At 31.3% G+C, this 24,608-nt stretch overlaps 1 protein-coding gene across 1 annotated transcript in view; it reads left to right on the top strand.

The window, feature by feature from the left end:
- The first annotated feature begins 3,819 nt into the window (after window positions 1–3,819).
- The window catches only part of LOC134716784 (uncharacterized), a 182,630-nt gene continuing 161,841 nt past the window's right edge, over window positions 3,820–24,608 (top strand). The window contains exons 1-3 of the mRNA XM_063579792.1: window positions 3,820–4,151; window positions 11,288–11,504; window positions 24,407–24,508. Of these exons, the coding sequence (XP_063435862.1) occupies window positions 4,119–4,151; window positions 11,288–11,504; window positions 24,407–24,508 (352 nt within the window). The 5' untranslated portion in view covers window positions 3,820–4,118. The remainder of the gene's footprint in view (window positions 4,152–11,287; window positions 11,505–24,406; window positions 24,509–24,608) is intronic.

Genomic DNA, 24,608 nt, shown 5'->3' with positions numbered 1-24,608 from the left:
CACTAATGTGTTTTTTCATGAACAAACTAACCAAATTTTGGCAATTTTCAACGACTCATAGCTTGAAAAATAGCACGGTGACTCATACTTTTTTATTAAATTTTTGAAAAGAGCATAGTAAAATCTTCATTTTAGCAAATAATAAAAAAATTCTGTCTCAAAAAATATATACTGGTGATCTACCTTAAGCTGTACTGATGTCAAGTAAACATTATGGTAGTGAATTAACACTGTTATATGTCGAAATAGCTGCTGAACCATACCATAGTAAATTGTAGTTTGAGTTTTCACCAATGATAAAATCCCATCACACCGAGATGTTTCTATCATAAGGTTGATATGATCCCATTAGTCACTACTATCTCATCTATTACATTTGTTTTCCTATTTTAAACAATATTGGTCACATGTTATTCAATGGTATAGTGCTATTATCGTGTGTTGGTCCTGGGTTTTGATTTACACTATTCGAATTTGTAAATCTTGATAATGCTCAGCAACTTTTATCGCAATCTTGTATATTTTCAGTATAGTGTTTACAGTTTCATTATTTTGGTGTTGTAGTCGAGTAAGCTGTAAGGTAACAGGTTCGGGCCGTTCCTAACCATGATGAAAAGTCTTTTGATTGCTTCAGTAATTCGTCGATCGATCGAAGTCGCAAATGCATACTCTATGACCAGAGGTACATCAGGATTCTAGTAACAACTCACGTCTTAGCAGGCGTTACCCAACGGTAAACTGTTTTTTTTTTTTAGTAAAGTGTTTACAGTTTCATTATTTTAGTGTTGTAGTCTGATGAGCTGTACTTCTGTTATGGTAAGACAACAGGTTCATGTAGTTCCTGACAAAAGGTCAAACATGATGATGGAAAGTCTTTTGATTGCTTTAGTACTTCTTTGATCAATCAAAACCGACCAATTCATACGCTATGACCCAGAGATGCATCAGGATTCTAGTAAGGACTCTCTTGACAGGTGTTACCCAACGATAAACCGATTGCTATCAGATACAAGTATTGGGGTTTTAACTTTAAAGCCGCGTGGTATTTGGGATAGTTCAGCAATGTATTTCTTTAATTTGTAGCTAGTTGTAAAACAGTATGTTTTAAACATTTTCTTTATATCTGGAATGATAACAATGTACCTTTGATAACTATTTACACCACTGGGTCGATGCCACTGCTGTTGGACGTTTCGTCTCCGATGGTATCACCAGCCCAGTAGTCAGCACTTCGGTGTTGACATGAATATATCAATTATGTGGTCTTTTTTTCTTTTCTTTTTTTTTTATAAATTTCCTGTTTACAAAACTTTGAATTTTTCGAAAAACTAAGGATTTTCTTATCCCAGGCATAGATTACCTTAGCCGTATATATTTGGCACAACTTCTTCGAATTTTGGATCCTCAATGCTCTACAACTTCGTATTTGTTTGGTTTTATAACTATTTTGATATGAGCGTCACTGATGAGTTTAATGTAGACGAAACGCGCGTCTGGCGTACTAAATTATAATCCTGGTACCTTTGATAACTATTTACACCACTGCTGGTGGACGTTTTGTCACCGAGGGTATCTCCAGCCCAGTAGTCGGCACTCCGACGTTGGCATGAATATCAATTATGTGGTCATTTTTTATAAATTTCCTGTTTACAAAACTTCGAATTTTTCGAAAAAACTAAGGATTTTTTAGTTTCAGTCATAGATTACCCTAGCCGTATTTGGCACAACTTTTGGAAATTTTGGATCCTCAATGCTCTTGTTTGGCTTTGTAACTATTTTGATATGAGCGTCACTGATGAGTCTTATGTAGACGAAACGCGCGTCTTGCGTACTAAATTATAAACCTGGTACCTTCGATAACTATTAACCTAGGCTTTTCCCGATATAAGCCGAATGAAACGGGATAATGATTTACTGTTTTCTAGAATAATTGCAGTAAATTTGAATATGTTTGTAAAGGAACAAAACTCGGGACCAAACAACATCGCCTTCTATGTAAATTTGTTCTCACTATACAGCTTGAAAAAGTCAATTCAGTTCTTGCTCATGCGACAGTTTTCACAGATGCCAATTACAAACATCAAAACATTAAAATTACACATGAGAAATCATAAAATAAAACACTCACCAATATGACTCCCCAAACAAACAACACTTAAAGAGAGAAACTTACCATATTTAAACCTCGTCAAGTGTCCGATGGACAGAACGCACGGTAATAAAAACCTATTCAATGGAAGTGTCTGATAGAGATAATATACGGTATCCAGCACTCGTCAAGTGTCTGATGGCGAGACATTCCAGTATCCAGCACTCGTCAAGTGTCTGATGGCGAGACATTCCAGTATCCACGCGCGTCAAGTGTCTGATGGAGAGACATTCCAGTATCCAGCACTCGTCAAGTGTCTGATGGAGAGACATTCCAGTATCCAGCACTCGTCAAGTGTCTGATGGAGAGACATTCCAGTATCCAGCACTCGTCAAGTGTCTGATGGAGAGACATTCCAGTATTCAGCACTCGTCAAGTGTCTGATGGCGAGACATTCCAGTATCCAGCACTCGTCAAGTGTCTGATGGCGAGACATTCCAGTATCCAGCACTCGTCAAGTGTCTGATAGAGAGTATACGTATATGTTTTACAGTTTTCGCTTGTCAAGTGAATCATTAAAGAGTGACAATATGGTCAAGTGGCAATAGCTTATATAGATATAAAAAGATGTGGTATGGGCCCAAAAAATGACTATTGCAAAACAATTAAAACGTTAAAACCAACCGTTTAATTAAAAAAACAATCATAGTGCTGATGTGGCGTAAAGCAACCAACAATCAATCATAAAAAAAAACGAAAAACTAAAAACACTTATGAACCACACCAACAAACGACTACTACTGAACATTAGAACAGGTGCAAACAAATGCAGCGGGTTTAATCGTTTTAATAGGTACCAATCTTCACCCTTACCCGAAACAATAGTCTAACAGCACAACATATAAAGACACACTATACAATATCAATTGAAATGGTTTAACTCAATCAATAGACCTATTAACTCAAGTGGACGAATAAATTTGATTTTTGACACAATGTAAAGACAAATACAATATAACAAGGGGTAAATAAACCAAGGAAATAGTATCATATCGCTGTAAAATGTTAAATAATTTCAGAGGGTCAACCTTGTCGCCAAATAAAATAATGTACACATGTGCGAGCCTCCATGTGCAGGTAAAATTTTGTAAGGTATAGCCTATATGTTATCACGCGCGCGTTGCAAGTTCTAAATCGTCCAGAATGTATAAAGCAAAAGTCGTGAATAAATCCAAAGAAAATTCCAACCGATTGGCCATCAACTAGGATTTTCAATTGCCCAAGAACCTTACAAAATCAGAAAGTAATATTATACTACATTGGCAATCTTATAACATCTTTTATGTAGGCTCTTAATTTTCTTTATTTTAGAAGGGAACACACGTCAGTAATGTGAAAAATGGGTTTGTCACTGTATCGGCTAGTTTTAAGTAGTAACGAAGTTATTCACCACCGTGACGGTTTATGGGGAAATAATAAAATCAATTCGCATAAAATCGAATATGTCCAGTCAGAGTCAATTGTTTGAAAAGTGTGAAAATATCATTTTTAACGGTAAAAAGCTTAAATATTGAAATTTTATTATAAAGTTCTTGATTTTCCGATTAGAAGTTTTAACAGGTGATAACCGTATAAATCTCCAGGGCTTTTATTATTCAACACAGACTTTTTCACCTGAAAAGAAAATATCGACTTGTACCATCAATAATTAATAGATAAACAAGGTCTACCCGTAAATGCGTAAATTGCTAACGTGAACTGTACTCTTCTGAAACCAGTATCATATTATAGTGCCTGTTTTTACCCGCAGATTGTGAAAGACCGGTACAAAACGGAGAGTTAACTGTGTTTAAATCTCAAAAATCTTTGATCCGAAACAAAGTTATATGGTGTAGATATGATTACGTAGAGGTACAAAACAACGATTATTCTTATAGTGTTTGGATTAAAAGGCTCTCAGCTTCTCAGTGACTAAATACTACCATTCAAAAACTTAGGAGAAACAATCTCCTGGTACAGTGGACTAATAATGTCGGGGAGTTATCGGTTCAATCACGCTGAGGTAAGATTTTGACCGTTTGTTCAGACTAATGATATATTGTTGTAAGAACCATCCTAATTTTTTTGGGGGATTGTAAAAAGTCTTAATCTGTTGATAGACTACGTTGTTACAGTTTTCCGAAATATAACGACAGAATAAGATTTTAGTTGAACGCAAAATAAAGTTTGGTGATAGCAATAATAAATTAATGATCATGACTGAATAACAATAATAACAAGACTTTTGAATAATGATAACATTAATAATAAAAATTTTATTAAAAATTTAAGTTTTAATTTCGTCTTCCATTAAAGCTGTAAAATACGTTATATACAAAAGATTAAAATAATTTTTACAATCACAAACACCATTTGAAATAACTAGACACCCTTGAGTAAATTATTATTGATTTTTGTATAACACATATTCAATGAACTGTCGATATAAAGGAACTTATCAAAATACTTTAAATATACTAGCTTAGATGTAGCATGTACATACCTTTATACGTTCTGTAAACAATACTTTTATATTCATTGATTTTGACTTATTTCTTTAATTAAAAACTAAACTGAACAAAATCAGCATATTGCATCGTCAGTTCATCTGTTTATCTAAATTTTCTCGCCACCCGACGACGAAATATGTATCAATTGTACCATCAACCAGACACCGAATACACTGTAAATTACATGTTTCATGCAGTTTGCATCAACTTAAATACGCCCCTCTTAGTATGCATGTTGTATGCAAATCCTAAAGCAAATATCATTTGCTATTTCTTTTGGGGACAAATTTCTTCAAGTATAGTATGACGAAAATAAATAGCAGCTCGCGGGGTAATTTCACAGTTCCTTGACTCAGGTATTTTTCTCAAATCTTGACCACCATCACATCATATATAACTGTTTACAATTATCCAATTTTGTAACCATGACCGGCATGGGAATGAACGGTAGTAGGATCATGTGATTTTAGGCATTAGATACTTAGAAATGTAAAAACGCGTTTGGTCTTACCATTGCGAAACTGCACTGCAGCATTTTTAGTTTCAAATTGAAATTAATGTTAAAGCAGCCATCATACATTATATACACTATATATAACATGAAAATTGCAGTATGAGGGCTCTCACAACCGGCTATAGCTAAGGATTTGTCACACTGTATATACTATACAATAAAAACTGATAACGACCTTCTATGTATAGAAGGGGGGGGGGGGGGGGGGGGGGGGGGTAATTTAGGCGCATGTGATGATATCATATGGATGTTAGCAAGGAATCATAACACACAATCAGTGGAAAATAGTAAGGAAATTATACTTTACCAGAGACATATTATATACACATATGTGGAACTGACTACTAAATAGCAAATACTTCTAAATAATTTAACATAATAGCAATTGTACACATAAAATTATATAGAACTTTCAAAACATTATATAGAAAAAGGAGTATATTCGCAAAGTGTCATTTATTTTTAAGTTCGTAGTTTAGACTTTACTTGTAGAAATAGTCCAAGCATTTAATAGTTAGTAAATGACATGTTTTAACATTCGAGAACTCTTCTCTGAGAACGGAAACAGTTCACATAAATACCGAAAAATGGTTCATGGATTATAAGTAGACTGGTACCTGATAACTTTTTCAAGGATGAGCTATCTGTTCATAGTACAGATACAGTAAATAGGCGGAACACTCAAATCGAAAAAGAAGAGATGGGTGCTGATCTCTATAAGAAAGATCTGCTATTGAAACATTTGTGTAAAAATGATAATTTCAAAAAACAACCATCGTAAACAGTAATTAGTAAGCACATGCAAAGAACATCTAAATTATAGATAAAAACACGAGACCATATAGGCCTAATGAAAATTTTTGAGAGATTGTCTTCTTTTGATCTGTTGACAGAGTGCCTTTATACAGGGCTGTTACAGTGCACAATAGTCTAAGATTGCTTTGACTGCCACTTTAATACATTTTAGTATTTTGAGGGTTTAAAGAACATAAAAAAAAACACTTTTAAATTATTCAAACCATTAATTAGGTTAAGCAAGGAATTGTATATTCAAATATACAATTCCTTGGGTTAAGCAATTAAGGTGAAATAACTAATGTTACTTTAGGGATGACATTAGAAGTTCAATGTAGGATAACAAAAAATTTAAGTCACGTACAGTTTTTACACTGACACACCAGGCCCACCCCCTTAACTTAATTTGGGAAAAAATTGATTAACCACTGTGGGTATATGTAAAATCAATTTTGGATTAAAAAAACTTGCAGCAATTTTGACCCCCTAACCCCCAAACTATTTGATTTTTGGTGTAGAAAAGGAGATGTGTGTATGTAGTCATGATTTGATCAATCCTTAAAAATAAAAAATAACTTTAGGCATAGCCAGAAATGAGTAGTGGTTTTGCTAATTAATATTCATAATATGTAAATGAGAATTGTACCACGTGATAATAGTTTGAACTGGACTGGCTTGATAGGCTTGATATCATTAAAATCTTTAAAACACGGATATTATAAGTTGCCCGTCACAGAGTCCTTATTTACAATCACTTTGATATTTCCGTAAAGTTGTCAGGCGGTCAAAATCAAAACAATGAACGTGAATTTAGTAGTTTTTTCGTGCTTTCGTGTGTTTATTCTTCTTGAAATAGTGACATTTTAATTTTACGTGGGAACCTAGAGTTCAACGACTACACATAGAAGGTTTGGACTTGCTTATTCTTTGGAAATTCAAGTTTCAAAATCCACCCCGGCAACATATTTTTGTAATGACCTTGTAAGCCAATTTTCAACACGAAGTTGGCAAATTTGAGGTTTCAGCCATTTTAGCCTGTATTTTACACTGCAATGTTAAAGGCCTCTCGCTTCGATATTTAAAATAGCTCAGGAACCTGTATTTTTGCAACAACAGTCATTATGTTTCGTTTAAATGGTGTATATTGTTGTGTATATTCATTTTCTGCCCCGGCAACCTGTCTATCACTTAAATTAAAATTAAAAAAGACATTTTTTTCAAAATTCCCTATCATTTTTAGTAATTTCCGTGACCCGTATCCGATTTCTTTAGTATAATATTCAAATAAGCAAAGTGGCGTTGATTTCTGGATATGGCCTGTCCATGATGTCATAATCAGACAGAATTGAATTGTTAGTGAATAACATCTGTTTCAAATCATTTAGATTGGTATGTTGATAACAGTTTTAAGTTTTCTACAAACATTGTTAAGTTTAATTGTCATATTAACCCTGGAAGTCATATATTTACCTATTGATTAAAAGTATGAAATTACACATCTTAATGATGTATCTTCTATTTGACAATAATTAAGTTTTAAATTCATATTAGAATTAGTTACAACTACATTTGATTTTTTGATATTTTTTCTAAGTTCAACACAAATTGTTTGAAATGTACAACCTGACATATGAAAAATTTAATTTAAAAATGATTTTTGAATAAGATAATTTAGTCGATTAATAATAAATCAGTTTTGAGCAAGAATCATAATATAACCTGTTTAATATATTCATAGTAATACACCTGATAGGGTAATTAAGTAAATGTCTGCTATGCGACTTTCATCACCTCATGACCAAAATGTAGGCATCGGCACTTCAAATACATGTTGAACAAATGAAAAAGAAAGTGATGCTATACTTAACAAAATATTAGGGAAATAAAAATCTTATTAGCTAGCACCCTCCGTACAAAAGTATGAAGAGATACAATGTCACACATCTCATTAAGGAGTGTGTAGTTCATGATCTTTTCCTGTCAATGACATGATTCCAGAAAATACTTTGTTCCAAAATTTAATATTGTCATTAACAATGCAGAATTTGTCTTCTTTTTGAATATCCCCATTGACCTTAATCTGAAAAATAAACCCAGTGATTCTAACAAATCTTCTGCTGTTATCTATACTTTAAAAGAAAAATCATTTAAACACTGAAATAAAATTACTTTTTTTTTTTGTACATCAATGATTATAATTTTTTTTTACAGAAAACCTTGAAAATGTAGGCCAGAATTCTTTCACTGGTAAAAATTTCAAAGAAAAAGATAGACATTAACCTTCAAATAATTATATGAAAAATGTTTGAATTGTAGTGTACAATTAAAGCAGCATACATTTAGAGAAAGTCTTGGTTAAAATTACATGTATGGTAATAAATATGTAAGGATTTCGTAATACCTTTTATATATATTGAATAGATTAGTTATATCATGTATATATGTCAATGTTTGTACATAGTTGGTCAACTTTTATAGTCTTGCATTTTATTGCTATTTATGAATTGAAATGATTGTCTGAAGGTTTACATTGCGTAATTCTGTGATTTTATAAAAGCCTTACTTGAAATTACGTTTTGCACAAAATGCAGCTTATTAACTTATTTACCCCAAATGAAACCAATTTTTAGCCAATTCATTTGTACCCCTATAAAGTTTGAGATGTGTAGATGTGGAATGATTGACAATAAGACAACGTTCCACCAGAGTCTAAATGGACAACTTAGGGTCACCTTAAGGCCTCTAGAGACAGTTGAGATATCTAAATCTCTTCAATTGAAATGAAATTTTAAATGTTGACCTGGAAATAAACTCATCATAGATACCAGGACTAAATTTTATATATACGCCAGATGCGCGTTTCATCTACAAAAGACTCATCAGTGATGCTCTAATCCAAAAAAGTTTGAAAAAAACCCCAAATAAAGTACGAAGTTGAAGCAATGAGATCCAAAATTCCTAAAAGTGTTGCCAAATACAGCTAAGGTAATCTATGCCTTAATCAAAATTAGAAATTGACTTTTGTCTTCTTTTAACTTTTATGTGTATGTATGTGTGTTGGCTATGCTGACATCATAATTAAATCATTGCTTCTGGTATTTTTTTTATGGATTATTATAATTTCCCTAATTTGTAGATTTTCTGTTTTGAAACTGCACAAACTACTTTTGATATATATTGCACAAGAAAATGTCTTTTTGCACTGGATGAAATATATTACATTATTACTGTATGAAATCTACTGAGTTGTACAGCAGCCAATATTTCGGTGAATTATAAAAAGATTTATTATCAGTTGTTTCAGTACTTTTAAATGATAGTGCATTCTTTTGGATTTAGGAACTTGTCATACAATGTAAAAAAAATGTTAAAGACCCTAAAATGACCCCTAGATGTGCTTTGTTTGTCCAATTGACATTAATTATACCCACATCTTTTATTTATTTATATATAAGCACCAATTATGGTAATTCAACAAATAAAAAGTCTTTTGGATCATGTATAGTTTGAATTATTCACTGGTGATCTACATGTCAATGCCCTCAGTCTAAGACAGCCATGGCTATAACCTGAATAGAAGATACATAATCTTTGGGCAATTTCATGTTTTTGTGGTATGGTCTATTTCTCAAATATTACTAGCAATAGGTCAATTATGTTTAGTGAATGGAACAATTGTGATGTTAACATGTTTGTCGGTAGGGTTTATATGATTTTGACCAAATTTTCATGGTTCGTTGATCAATTATAATATTTTTATAATTTTTGGTCAGTTAATCAGACACTATAAGCAATAACCAATAGCTCAACTACTAATATATTTATTGTATTGAATGATTGTAAGATGTACTGGTACATATCTGTCTCACAGGGTTTAAATGACCTTGACCTCAATATCATGGTTCATTTGGTCATTATGTGATACTTGTATTAAAACCTTCATATTAAAAACTTTCAGCATGAATCCAATAATAATTAAAACAGCATGTGCACTCTTGTTTCATTTTAGGTTCAGGTAAAAAAGAGCACAAATTTGTTTATTTTACTAGTAAACTTCTATTTAATAATTTGTTTGTATTCTGCTAATCCTGTTATTTGTTGTGATTGGGTGTGTTAGACTTGATTTTGTTGTTGAATATAGACTATAGAAAAGTGTTCAAGCAAATCTGCCAACTTACCCATGGAAGGGGGATTTCCCTGATGAAAGTTTTTGACCTGAGTTTTGATCTGAGTAGAATAGAAAAACATTTAAAGGAGCTCAAAAAGGCATTAAAGCTCATATATAACCATTACAATAGTTCAATTAGCACCTATAACATGAATACAAGATGCACGATAAGGTTCTCTTGTGCAAAAAATGTCTTTTTGAGATTTAAGAAAGTCTCCTTGTTTTAATAAAAAAAATCAGAATTGATTCCCTTATATTCCTAAACTCACTTATGCCCTATATTTTACTTTCAATTTAATGTTGTATTATATATCACTGAAAGGATAAGACTTAAAATATTGAATTGAATTGGAATATGCCCTTCTAGCAAGAACCATGACATGCTCAGATATTTAGCATTGTCAGCTGCATGTCAACCCTACTTAATTTGATTCTACAGACAAATAATATGATTACAAAGTACAAATATATATATACATCTATAGTATATAATTGAAGTATTCAATATGCATGTATACACATGATTATAAGCTATAACAAAATATTGTCACAGAATTTACGCAATTACAGAATCAAAATCAAAGCCAGAGAAAATATATTGTTCCAGATTTTTTTTCAATTTTCTACTGGAATGTGAATCTGTTTTTTTTTATTTCTCTCCAAAAAATTTCCCTAAATAAAAATTGAAAATACACATTTTCATTGACCACATATTGTTTTTCATGAAAATTTTAAACATTACAAATCTACCATTGGCTTTTTCAGAATCTAGAGGACTATGAATAATCTCATTGTTCGTACATCAAAATGAAAGTAACGTTACGTCTTTGGTTGAATTTCTATTGTTTTACATGTTTTAAACCAATTACAACATTATGGTGTACGTTTTTGGAAATATTACCCAAAATTCAATAGATTCTGAAGCGGCAAATTGTACACATGGTAAAGATAATTTTTTTCTTTGGTTTTAAGAAGAAGATTTAAAGATTTTTGACATGTGTTTAAAAAAAATATATAAAATCCTCTGAAAAAACAAAAGAAAGACTCCTTGTTTCTATAACAACTTATGTTGGTAACCATTAAACATGCTATTAAAATAAGGTAAAAAAAATATATCATATAACTATAATACTATATCATATATTTCATGATGATTTTTTTGTTTATATCAGAATTCCTGGTATAATGTCCATAAGCTGCATCTTCCTGACCATGATTATACTAACAAGGCTAATTCTTGGTACTCACAGAGTGACCCTGGTGTAAAGAATGGTGAAAGAAAAGATGGAATGGTCTCTGGTGGACTTGCCTACTACGACAATGCCACATACAGTGGCCCACATACTAATAAAGGGTCCTTCGCCAGGGGCTCAGATGAGCACTCTGATGGTGAGTAAATTTTAACAGGTTTAAGAAATAAATTTTAGGAAAAAAACATTGTTATGAAATCCTCTCAAATGTGGATGGTTTTATGTTCATCTCAACAGTACACAGGAACCAATCATACTTTAAAAAAAATAATTGTGATGTTTCATTCAAGAAAAATATAAAATCTCAAATGTGTAAACAGTCTGCCTTAATTTCACTTAAATATGGTAAATTGTAAATATTTCCTTGTTTATATTGATCAGATAGTCTTATCTTGACATGGAATTTACAAAAGGAGTGTATAAAATGGGACTTTACAGTTTGTAAAGATTTAATTCGTTTTATTTTTTAGAGGACAGTGTACTTGTATTACTCTTGTCAGATAAATATCACAAAAGTTTATTGACTCTAATACATAAAAATCACGTAATAAATTTTGGCCTTTAAAATGTGTTAAGATTGAAAGAAAACAAATAATACTGTGTAAATCAGTTAGAATTTCATTGAGCTTCTTAAAAATAAGGAGACATTGGTTTTTGTAATCCTGTATTTTGTGTTCATTGATAAAAGTTGTAGTTCAAACATATTTTTTTTAACTGTTTTGATTTCCTGTTTCAACGGGGGCTGTGTTATAGTGATTTATGATAGGCGATGAATTCCATTATGTAGTGTCTTGTCCTTTTTTAAAAAAAGAACGATATAAATATTTACCACAAATGTTGTACAAATGTTAATATTCTTAAATTTAAAAATGTATTCACTACAGTCAATATTGTCTTACTAGAAAAAATTGTGTAGATTTATAAACTATATATCAGGGAAGTCTGTCCTCCTGGTTAAACTACATTTATTTATGTATATTTCACACATGCAAAATATGTTGTATTGTATATATTATCATCTCTGTAACTATGTTATTTAGTTAATGAGAATAAAGATCTATCTATCTATCTATCATATTTGGACAGTCAATATTATAGATTCCTGCATTCCATGAATCTGTATTTATTAGTATTTAAACCAACGGAGTAGAATTGAACCTTATCATTGCACTCAAGGACAAAAACTGTGTACATTGTAACTTAATATGGTTTTAATGTCAGTTTTATGACTATAAATTTCAAAACTATGAAATCAATGTTATGAAAATAATATGGGATAAAGGTTTGGCCCATATCATTACTGTTACCACAAATTACGCATTAAATAATCAATTGAGGAAATGAAGTTCTTCCTTAAAAATACTTTTGCTAAGTAATCACCCATATTTTTTGGTTTTCGTTTGTGGAATGTTTGATTACATAACTATTTCTTTTAAAAATCTTTTATCTATACAATATTATGTATGTAGAAAAAAAATTCCATAATTTGACCACTTTAAAACATTTTTGTCCTTCCTGGTCAAAATAGGTAGAAGCAAGATTTGTCAATTTATGATGTCAACAAATTAACAGTTTTTAAAGGTTGTAATAAAGTCGCACTAGTGAGATATGCCTTGGTGTTAACAGTCTTTGACTCAGCCAGGATCTATGTGATGACTTCATATTTTGAGATAATGCAGATTTCTATCTTGAAGACATATCATGAAACGGAATATGTGTTTATATTATTTGGCATTTTGCAGACGCTTTTTACACAATTTTAATCATTTACTGTCCACTTTTAAAATGCTTTTTTGCTAATTTGGTTAAACCTTTCTGCAAACAGAATATTTGGTCAGACCTTTTTTAGAAAAAGGATATTTTGCTCATTTGGTCTCTAGCCTTTCATGCCTTTCTGTGAACCAGATATTTTTCTGTTCAGTCTTCACTTTCTGTAAACAGGATATTTTGTCTGTTTGGTCCTCTCACTCTGTGAACAGGAAATTTTGTCTGTTTGGTCATCTCTCTTTCTGAAAACTGGATATTTTGTCTGTTTGGTCTTCTCTCTCTGTGAATAGGATATTTTGTCTGTTTGGTCTTCTTTCTCTGTGAATAGGATATTTTGTCTGTTTGGTCTTCTCTCTCTGTGAATAGGATATTTTGTCTGTTTGGTCTTCTCTCTCTGTTAACATGATATTTTGTCTGTTTAATCTTCTCCCTCTGTGAACAGGATATTTTGTCTTTTTGATCTTCTCTCTCTGTGAAGAGGATATTTTGTCTGGTCTTCTCTCTCTGTGAATAGGATATTTTGTCTTTTTGATCTTCTCTTTCTGTGCATAGGATATTTTGTCTGTTTGGTCTTCTCTCTCTGTGCATAGGATATTTTATCTTTTTGATCTTCTCTCTCTGTGAATAGGATATTTTGTCTGTTTGGTCTTCTCTCTGTTAACATGATAATTTGTCTGTTTAGTCTTCTCCCTCTGTGAACAGGATATTTTGTCTTTTTGATCTTCTCTCTCTGTGAAGAGAATATTTTGTCTGGTCTTCTCTCTCTGTGAATAGGATATTTTGTCTTTTTTATCTTCTCTCTCTGTGCATAGGATATTTTGTCTGTTTGGTCTTCTCTCTCTGTGAAAAGGATATTTTGTCTTTTTGATCTTCTCTCTCTGTGAATAGGATATTTTGTCTGTTTGGTCTTCTCTCTCTGTGGATAGGACATTTTGTCTGTTTGGTCTTCTATCTCTGTGAATAGGATATTTTGTCTTTTTGATCTTCTCTCTCTGTGAAGAGGATATTTTGTCTGGTCTTCTCTTTCTGTGAAAAGGATATTTTGTCTGTCTGGTCTAATCTCTCTGTGAAAAGGATATTTTGTCTGTTTGGTCTTCTCTCTCTGTGAATAGGATATTTTGTCTGTTTGGTCTTCTTTCTCTGTGAATAGGATATTTTGTCTGTTTGGTGTTCTCTCTCTGTGAATATGATATTTTGTCTGTTTGATCTTCTCTCTCTGTGAATAGGATATTTTGTCTGTTTGGTCTTCTCACTCTGTGAACAGGATATTTTGTCTGTTTGGTCTTCTCTCTATGTGAATAGGATATTTTGTCTGTTTGGTCTTCTCTCTCTGTGAATAGGATATTTTGTCTGTTTGGTCTCCTCTCTCTGTGAATGGGATATTTTGTCTGTTTGATCTTCTCTCTCTGTGAACAGGATATTTTGTCTGTTTGGATTTTTCTCTCTGTGAATAGGATATTTTGTCTGTTTGGTCTTTTCTCTCTGTGAATAGGATATTTTGTCTGTTTGGTATTCTCTCTCTGTGAATAGGATATTTTGTCTTTTTGATCTTCTCTCTCTGTGAATACTGTCCACTTTTAAAATGCTTTTTTGCTAATTTGGTTAAACCTTTCTGCAAACAGAATATTTGGTCAGACCTTTTTTAGAAAAAGGATATTTTGCTCATTTGGTCTCTAGCCTTTCTGTGAACCAGATATTTTTCTGTTCAGTCTTCACTTTCTGTGAACAGGATATTTTGTTTGTTTAGTCTTCACTTTCTGTAAACAGGATATTTTGTCTGTTTGGTCTTCTCTCTATGTGAATAGGATATTTTGTCTGTTTGGTCTTCTCTCTCTGTGAACAGGATATTTTGTCTGTTTGGTCTTCTCTCTATGTGAATAGGATATTTTGTCTGTTTGGTCTTCTCTCTCTGTGACTAGGATATTTTGTCTGTTTGGTTTTCTCTCTCTGTGAATAGGATATTTTGTCTGTTTGGTCTTCTCTTTCTGTGAATAGGATATTTTGTCTGGTCTTCTCCCTCTGTGAATAGGATATTTTGTCTGTCTGGTCTTCTCTCTCTGTGAATAGGCTATTTTGTCTGTTAGGTCTTCTCTCTCTGTGGATAGGATAATTTGTCTGTTTGGTCTTCTCTCTCTGTGAATAGGATATTTTGTCTTTTTGGTCTTCTCTCTTTGTGAATAGGATATTTTGTCTGTTTGGTCTTCTTTCTCTGTGAATAGGATATTTTGTCTGTTTGGTCTTCTCTCTCTGTGAATAGGATATTTTGTCTGGTTGGTCGTTTCTCTCTGTGAATAGGATATTTTGTCTGTTAGATCTTCTCTCTCTGTGAATAGGATATTTTGTCTGTTTGGTCTTCTCTCTCTGTGGATAGGATAATTTGTCTGTTTGGTCTTCTCTCTCTGTGAATAGGATATTTTGTCTGTTTGATCTTCTCTCACTGTTAAAAGGACATGGTCTGATTGGATTCCACGTGTTGTGAACAGTATATTTTTGTTTTCCTCATCTTCACTTCATGAGAACATGATTTTGTTTGTTTGATCATCTTTTGCTGTAAACACAATACTTTTTCTGATCTTAACAATTATTTGGATGCTAATTGTATTAATAACTCATTCAGAAATGAATAATACATAACAGATGGAGGATATTTGAATTATTAATATTTATTTATTTTGATCAGATTTGTAAACAAAACTCTTTCCTTTTTTTATACCATTGTATATGTTTTATCCTTGTAATGATAGGTATCTATTTAGTATGTTTGATGTGAAAAGATTTAATGTACCATATACAATGTAAGCAGACAATAATGGCAGGATAGATATAAAAATGTAAATGATTATTGTTAGTTAGAACACAAAGTGTCTAGGGATTGTGACAAGAAAAAATCAAATTCAGATGAATTCAGCATTTTGTTTTAATTTCAACTAAATATTGTGGTCAAGTTTTCAACATCACTTATTATTGAGGAAAGAAGGAAGTGAAATCTATTATTGATAGTTATATGAATGTAATCTGAAATTCTAAAGAGTTTTATGGTCAGTCATAATTATTGATGAAATTTGACCAATTCACATTAAATTGAATTAATTTGGTCAATGGACATTCATTATAATATGGAATGTATTTTCAGAAATTATTGCATGCATTTATAATTGTGATTTTATCATTTTAGACCAAAATACAATTTCAATTTTTGTGATATTGAGAAAAATCCTGTTTAATTCATGTAAAAAATATGTAAATATGATTTTAAATTATTGTAAATATAACCCTGTCACATTTTTCGCAATAATTTCTGAATTTAGAGTAATAAATGAAAATGAATAAATAAATATATTAAATAAATTTCTAAAACAATAGAATTTATTCATTAAATAAACTACAATGAACTCTTTTCATTTACATATAATTTTATGCCATGTTTTTGGTTAGTGATTCTCTGATATCACTCAATTATTAAAATCTTGAATGTGTATACAGTCTGCCGTAATTTCACTTATTAAAATATGGTAAATTGAAAATATTTCCTTGTTATATTGATCAGATAGTCTTATCTTCACATGGAATTTACAAAAGGAGTGTATAAAATGGGACTTTACAGTTTGTAAAGATTTAATTCATTTTATTTTTTAGAGGACAACAAAGTACTTGTATTACTCTTGTCAGATAAATATCACAAAAGTTTATTGACTCTAATACATAAAAATCACGTAATAAATATTGGCCTTTAAAATGTGTTAAGATTGAAAGAAAAGGAATAATACTGTGTAACTCAGTTTGAATTTCATTGAGCTTCTTAAAAATAAAGAGACATTGGTTTTTGTAATCCTGTATTTTGTGTTCATTGATAAAAGTTGTAGTTCAAACATAGTTATTATTTTTACTGTTTTGATTTCCTGTTTCAAAGGGGGCTGTGTTATAGTGATTTATGATAGGCGATGAATTCCATTATGTAATGTCTTGTCCTTTTTTAAAAAAAGAACGATATAAATATTTACCACACTATTGTTGTACAAATGTTAATATTCTTAAATTTAAAAATGTATTCACTACAGTCAATATTGTCTTACTAGAAAAATTGTGTAGATTTATAAACTATATATCAGGGAAGTCTGTCCTCCTGGTTAAACTACATTTATTTATGTATATTTCACACATGCAAAATATGTTGTATTGTATATATTATCATCTCTGTAACTATGTTATTTAGTTAATGAGAATAAAGATATATCTATCTATCTATCTATCTATCATATTTGTCAAACAGTCAATATTATAGATTCCTGCATTCCATGAATCTGTATTTATTAGTATTTTAACCAACGGAGTAGAATTGAACCTTATCATTGCACTCAAGGACAAAAACTGGGTACATTGTAACTTAATATGCTTTTAATGTCAGTTTTATGACTATAAATTTCAAAACTATGAAATCAATGTTATGAAAATAATATGGGATAAAGGTTTGGCACATATCATTACTGTTACCACAAATTACGCATTAAATAATCAATTGAGGAAATGAAGTTCTTCCTTAAAAATACTTTTACTAAGTAATCACCCATATTTTTTGGTTTCTTTTGTGGAATGTTTGATTACATAACTATTTCTTTTAAAAATCTTTTATCTATACAATATTATGTATGTAGAAAAAAAAATCCATAATTTGACCACTTTAAAACATTTTTGTCCTTCCTGGTCAAAATATGTAGAAGCAAGACTTGTCAGTTTATGATGTCAACAAATTAACAGTTTTTAAAGGTTGTGATAAAGTCACACTAGTGAGACATGCCTTGGTGTTAACAGTCTTTGACTCAGCCAGGATCTATGTGATCACTTCATATTTTGAGATAATGCAGAATTCTATCTTGAAGACATATCATGAAACTGAATATGTGTTTATATTATTTGACATTTTGCAGACGCTTAATACACAATTTTAATCCTTTACTGTCCACTTTTAAAATGCTTTTTTGCTAATTTGGTTAAACCTTTCTGCAAACAGAATATTTGGTCAGACCTTTTTTAGAAAAATGATATTTGGTCAGGCCTGTTCTGTGAACAGGACATTTGGTCAGGTCTTTTCTGTAAACAGGATATTTTGCTGTGAACCAGATATTTTTCTGTTCAGTCTTCACTTTCTGTGAACAGGATATTTTGTCTGTTTAGTCTTCACTTTCTGTGAACAGGATATTTTGTCTGTTTAGTCTTCACTTTCTGTGAACAGGAAATTTTGTCTGTTTAGTCATCTCTCTTTCTGAAAACTGGATATTTTGTCTGTTTGGTCTTCACTTTCTGTAAACAGGATATTTTGTCTGTTTGGTCCTCTCTCTCTGTGAACAGGAAATTTTGTCTGTTTGGTCATCTCTCTTTCTGAAAACTGGATATTTTGTCCGTTTGGTCTTCTCTCTCTGTTAACATGATATTTTGTCTGTTTAGTCTTCGCCCTCTGTGAACAGGATATTTCTGGTCTTCTATCTCTCTGAATAGGATATTTTGTCTTTTTGATCTTCTCTCTCTGTGCCTAGGATATTTTATGTTTGGTCTTCTCTCTCTGTGAATAGGACATTTTGTCTTTTTGATCTTCTCTCTCTGTGAATAGGATATTTTGTCTGTTTGGTCTTCTCTCTCTGTGGATAGGATATTTTGTCTGTTTGGTCTTCTATCTCTGTGAATAGGATATTTTGTCTTTTTGATCTTCTCTCTCTGTGAAGAGGATATTTTGTCTGGTCTTCTTTCTCGGTGAAAAGGATATTTTGTCTGTTTGGTCTTCTCTCTCTGTGAATAGGATATTTTGTCTGTTTGGTCTTCTCTCTCTGTGAATAGGATATTTTGTCTGTTTGGTCTTCTCTCACTTTCAACAGGATATTTTGTCTGTTTGGTCTTCTCACTCTGCGAATAGGATATTTTGTCTGTTTGGTTTTCTCTCTCTGTGAATAGGATATTTTGTCTGTTTGGTCTTCTCTCACTTTCAACAGGATATTTTGTCTGTTTGGTCTTCTCACTCTGCGAATAGGATGTTTTGTCTGTTTGGTCTTCTCTCTCTGTGAATAGGATATTTTGTCTGTTTGGTCTTCTCTCTCTGTGAATAGGATATTTTGTCTGTTTGGTCTTCTCTCACTTTCAACAGGATATTTTGTCTGTTTGGTCTTCTCACTCTGCGAATAGGATATTTTGTCTGTTTGGTTTTCTCTCTCTGTGAATAGAATATCTTTTCTGTTTGGTAATCTCTCTCTGTGAATAGGATATTTTGTCTGTTTGGTTTTCTCTCTCTGTGAATAGAATATTTTTTCTGTTTGGTAATCTCTCTCTGTGAATAGGATATTTTGTCTGTTTGGTCTTCTCTCTCAGGGCATAGGTTATTTTGTCTGTTTGGTCTTCCCTTTCTGTGAATAGGATATTTTGTCTGTTTGGTCTTCTCTCTCTGTGAATAGGATATTTTGTCTGTTTGGTCTTCTCTCTCTGTTAAAAGGACATGGTCTGATTGGATTCCACGTGTTGTGAACAGTATATTTTTGTTTTCCTCATCTTCACTTCATGAGAACATGATTTTGTTTATTTGATCATCTTTTGCTGTAAACACGATACTTTTTCTGATCCTAACAATTATTTGGATGCTAATTGTATTAATAACTAATTCAGAAATGAATAATAGATAACAGATGGAGGATATTTGAATAATTAATATTTATTTATTTCGATTAGATTTGTAAACAAAACTCTTTTCTTTTTTTATACCATTGTATATGTTTTATTCTTGTATTGATATGTATCTATTTGGTATGTTTGATGTGAAAAGATTTAATGTACCATATACAATGTAAGCAGACAATAATGGCAGGATAGATATAAAAATGTCAAGGAGTATTGTAAGTTAGAACCCAAAGTGTCTAGGGATTGTGACAAGAAAAAATAAAATTCAGATGAATTCAGCATTTTGTTTTAATTTCAACTAAATATTGTGGTCAAGGTTGAAATCTTGTTTAGTACCAAAATAAGACTTTATGTACAACCGGTAAAACTGAATATCTTGAAAAACTGCTGTATGCATGTTTTGGTTGAGAGAAGAAAAAAATATCAGGAAGAGAATTCAACAACATTATTAGCCAAAAAAATAACCTTTGGTGAATAAATATGTGAAAGTATATCTATAACAGATATGAAGTTAAATATATCCTTAAAACTGTAGTGAAGGTATATTAGGGGTGTAGTTTACTCAGTTATTTTTTTCTAATGATCAAATGGACTTATTTATATGATAACACATAAAGTTAATACAAGCCATATAATATCTAGGGGGAACAGTCAAATAGAAAATATGAGACAGTAGGATAGACAATACAGTGGCAAAAATAGGGTGAATTCAGACAATTTACCAATTGTCCTTATACATGTATAACTGTAGGTACAGAACTGTTAATTTTAAAGCAATGCTTAGATAAGTTTACTCTGAACTTCGTTCTTGCTGATAATACATGTAGTAAAAGAAAGCTACCTTTAAATTTTGTACCCTATAATTAATTGCAATTTTTCACTTTTGCCGTTTTTGATTTATTGGAAAGTTGCACATCATGCTGATAAAAAATTGAGTTAAGTTTAATAGTGAGTTTTTTCCCCTGTCAATGAGTTATGTTATGATCCAGATTTTATTTGAAAATGGCACCATTTTGAGTTCCCATGCAACCACTGGAGAATTGAGAATTGTTTAACTATGAGTGCTTTTCAAATTTTTATATGTTGTCACTAATAACAAAATTGAAATCAAGTTCAATATTTGTGGTTTTCACAAATTCTATTCAGATATTAATGGTCTTTTTTGATTGGAAAATGGATGTTTAAGTCATTGTCATGCTGTAATTTGAGAGCATTTTAATTATGCTTTTCAAATATTGATATGTTACTGATGACAACATGGAGATCGAGCATAATAATATAATAAAAAATCATATTTGACATCATTTCTACACCCTCTTTTTGATGTTGTGTGATTGGTTGAATTGAGGTCCATTTCCATTTAAAATTTATTTCTTATTTGTCATTCCAGAGTTATCTTCAGATTTAAGGCATTCTTTTAAATGTAGCACACTCAAAATGAGTGCTCTTGGGTTCATTTTCTTGAAAATTTACACTGTTGTTGTGATTTTGAAATGTAATATAAAAAAGGAGATGTGGTATGATTGCCAAAGTGACAAATGTCCACAAGAGACAAAAACAGACATTAACAACTATAGGTCACCATACGGCCTTCAACGATGAGCAAAGCCCATACCGCGTAGTTAGCTATGAAAGGCCCTGATAAGATAATGTAAAACAATTCAAATGAGAAAACTAACGGCCTTATTTATATAAAAAATTAACGAAAAGCAGAAAGGTACCACACAAACATACAAAAACCACTGAATTACAGGCCCCTTACTTGGGACAGACACATAAATTATGTGGTGGGGTTTAACATGTTAGTGGGATCCCAACCCTTCCCTAACCTGGGACCGTGGTATAACAGTACAACTTAAGGTCCCTTAGATTCAGAAATTTTGTAGGTACATGTACTTAGTTTCCAGAATTATAGGATTAAATAAAATTTAAGCAATTAGCTTTACACCTTATAAAAAAGAAGATGTGGTATGATTGCCAAAGTGACAAATGTCCACAAGAGACAAAAACAGACATTAACAACTATAGGTCACCATGCTGCATAGTCAGCTATAAAAGGCCCCGATAAGACAATGTAAAACAATTCAAACGAGAAAACTAACGGCCTTATTTATTTTAAAAAATGATGAAAAACAAATATGTAACACATCAACAAACGACAACCACTGACTTACAGGCTACTGACATGTGTTTTTGGAAGTTTTTATGCATGGCCACTTTACTGACTTTTGATTTACTTATACTAGAATTTTCTATTTTATTCTGATCAAAATTTTAAAAGGGTAGAAGTCTAAAACAATATATGTTATACTAGATATTCTTCATAAAATCCAAAAACAATGAGGTTCATTCACATATGAACTTAATAATTATGTAAGTGAAAAGGCTTTATACTGCATACCGTAAAAACAAATTCATTCTGCATTTTCACATTGATCTTCCTTTAAATATTCATAGGGCTTTAAAGAAAAACTTATCATGGTTCGTGAAGTTCAAATGTATCTATAATTACAATGTGTATTGACATTGCTCCATCCATGCAAAACAACCATACCTAATTTAATTCGTGTATAAAAAATAACTGCTATATAACTTGTTTATTGTATATTTAAACTTGGGTGTGTGGATATAAAACTTAAGTCTATAATTTTGAGGAAGATCCCCGATTGTAGCAAATTAAGATTGGATTTACATTAGTGTTAACAATAGGAATATAAAAAGCATGTTTATTTTAATGGATACGGCATAAAATGATGGAAACAGGTGACCTTGAGAGTGGCAAAGGTGGTGAAAATGTGATTAACACTAGTACTATAGGGAAGGATGGGATGTCATCTGGTGACAATAATGTTCCTCATCCAGAAACCCAGGGTGCAGCATACATAAATCACGCTTATATCAGTACTGATAGTGTTGATGTCTGTGGTAACGAGGATGTGCCACAGATGAGAGAAACAAAAAGTTTGGCTGCTGCTGATAAAAGGAAAACGGAGTATTTTCATTTTAAAGACTATAAAGATAGTTCTGCAAATTTACAAAAATTGGCTCAAAAGACAAACAGTGAACGTAGCAAAAGTAGTGACAGTTTGCCCAATAAATATATAGATTATTCATCCAAAGAACGTGATAACATGCCACATCAAATCAAATTTGGTAGGTACAATGAAGGCTGATTTTTTTTCTTCGTTTCAGAAGCTCTGGTTCAATACTTACTTCATTATTATTGTTTAAGATGTGACTAATTTAAATCCTTTTAATTTGCAAGGTGTTTGTGGATGACACATGACCCATGATGGGGATTAAAACTTTTACTATTTACAAAAGTTTGTCATGTGAGAACAGTATTTTGTTTATGTATACAGATCAAGTAAATAGTTTGAGCAAAAATGCTTTTAATTTCATTTTTTAAAAATAAACTTTCCTCCCAAACATAACAATTAATACAATATTACAAGAAAGAAAAATAAATAAAAAAATAATCATTGAATCATTGTGTAATATTATGCATGTTAAAGTTGTTTTGTCTCATTTTTAAATAGATTAACCTTACAGAAATGTAAAATGTCATGGCCATGCTTTAATTGATTATAAGATTAATACAAATTATTTAAAGAATTTAAACAAGATTATATAAACTGAACATTGAATGTGCCAAAGTTAACAACATTGTGTACAATTTGAAGGTGCATACCACTCTTTTATCCTTGCATTGCCAATGATAAACACAGCATAGTTCTTATTTTCTACCCAATGTAAAATTTATACCACTTTAAAAATAATTCTTTCATTTCTTTGATATATCCATACAATGCTTTTATTCAAAGCAGAAGACATGGATGAAGTTTTCTCTTTGAAAGATCTTCCTTTCATGAAGGGCTTTCTAAGCTGCCTATTCACTGAAGCATTCAATTACCACTGACATCTGCTGTTAACACAGTAGAAAACTTTCAATAACACAGTTTTAAATCTAGGCCAAAATAAAAAAGAATTGTAATTTTAAAAGAAAATTTTAACTAAAAGGATAAAAATCAAGGTCCTGTTACTTATTAGGAAAGACAACATCAAAGATATCAATATTGTTAATTTTTCAGATCTCAATAATGCTATTACAAATGCTTCAAAGCTGAAACTGATTAGAAAAAGGCCTTATACTATAAAGCTGGTTACATTCAATGCTATATGATAAAATTTTAGCAATGTAATTAATTTCATTGACTATGTAATTGTAATGCAGTTAATTCATCAACAATGTAATTGTAATGTAATTATTTTCATTGACTAATTAATCTAATTAACAATGTAATTGTATTGTAATTAATTTCATTTGCAATGGAATTATAATGTAATTGATTACATTGAAATCTCAATGTAATTTTAAGGTATTACTTTCCCCAGACATTGTGGTCCTACAAATTTTGAGTATGATTTTTGTGCTGGATTAAACTACTGGGTTTAGTGTTTTGAAAAATAAATTTTATACTTTGACAACTGAATAAAGTTTAATGACAGAGATCCTGGTCTGTTTCTTAAGAGAGAGTCCAAGGGGTTACAAACTATTAAGCGACAAATGCAAAAGTAAGCATTTTATTAATAGGAAACAATTATTTATCATTGTAGATACTTACAGAAAGAAGAGAAGTAGATGTTTGCTAGCAATCATTATTATAGTTCTCCTGTTAGTCATAGGTATTGCAGTATTTCTTGGCATATATTTTGGAAGTAAGTAATAGCAATAATTAATAAAAAATAAAATCACAAAAATGCTGAACTAGAAGGAAAATACAAAACAGAAAGTCCCTAATCAAATGGCAATATCAAA

Source organism: Mytilus trossulus, chromosome 4 (assembly GCF_036588685.1).
Source record: "Mytilus trossulus isolate FHL-02 chromosome 4, PNRI_Mtr1.1.1.hap1, whole genome shotgun sequence".
Taxonomy (NCBI): domain Eukaryota; kingdom Metazoa; phylum Mollusca; class Bivalvia; order Mytilida; family Mytilidae; genus Mytilus; species Mytilus trossulus.
Note: the sequence above shows the minus strand (reverse complement) of the source record. Positions and strands in the feature narration are given on the sequence as shown.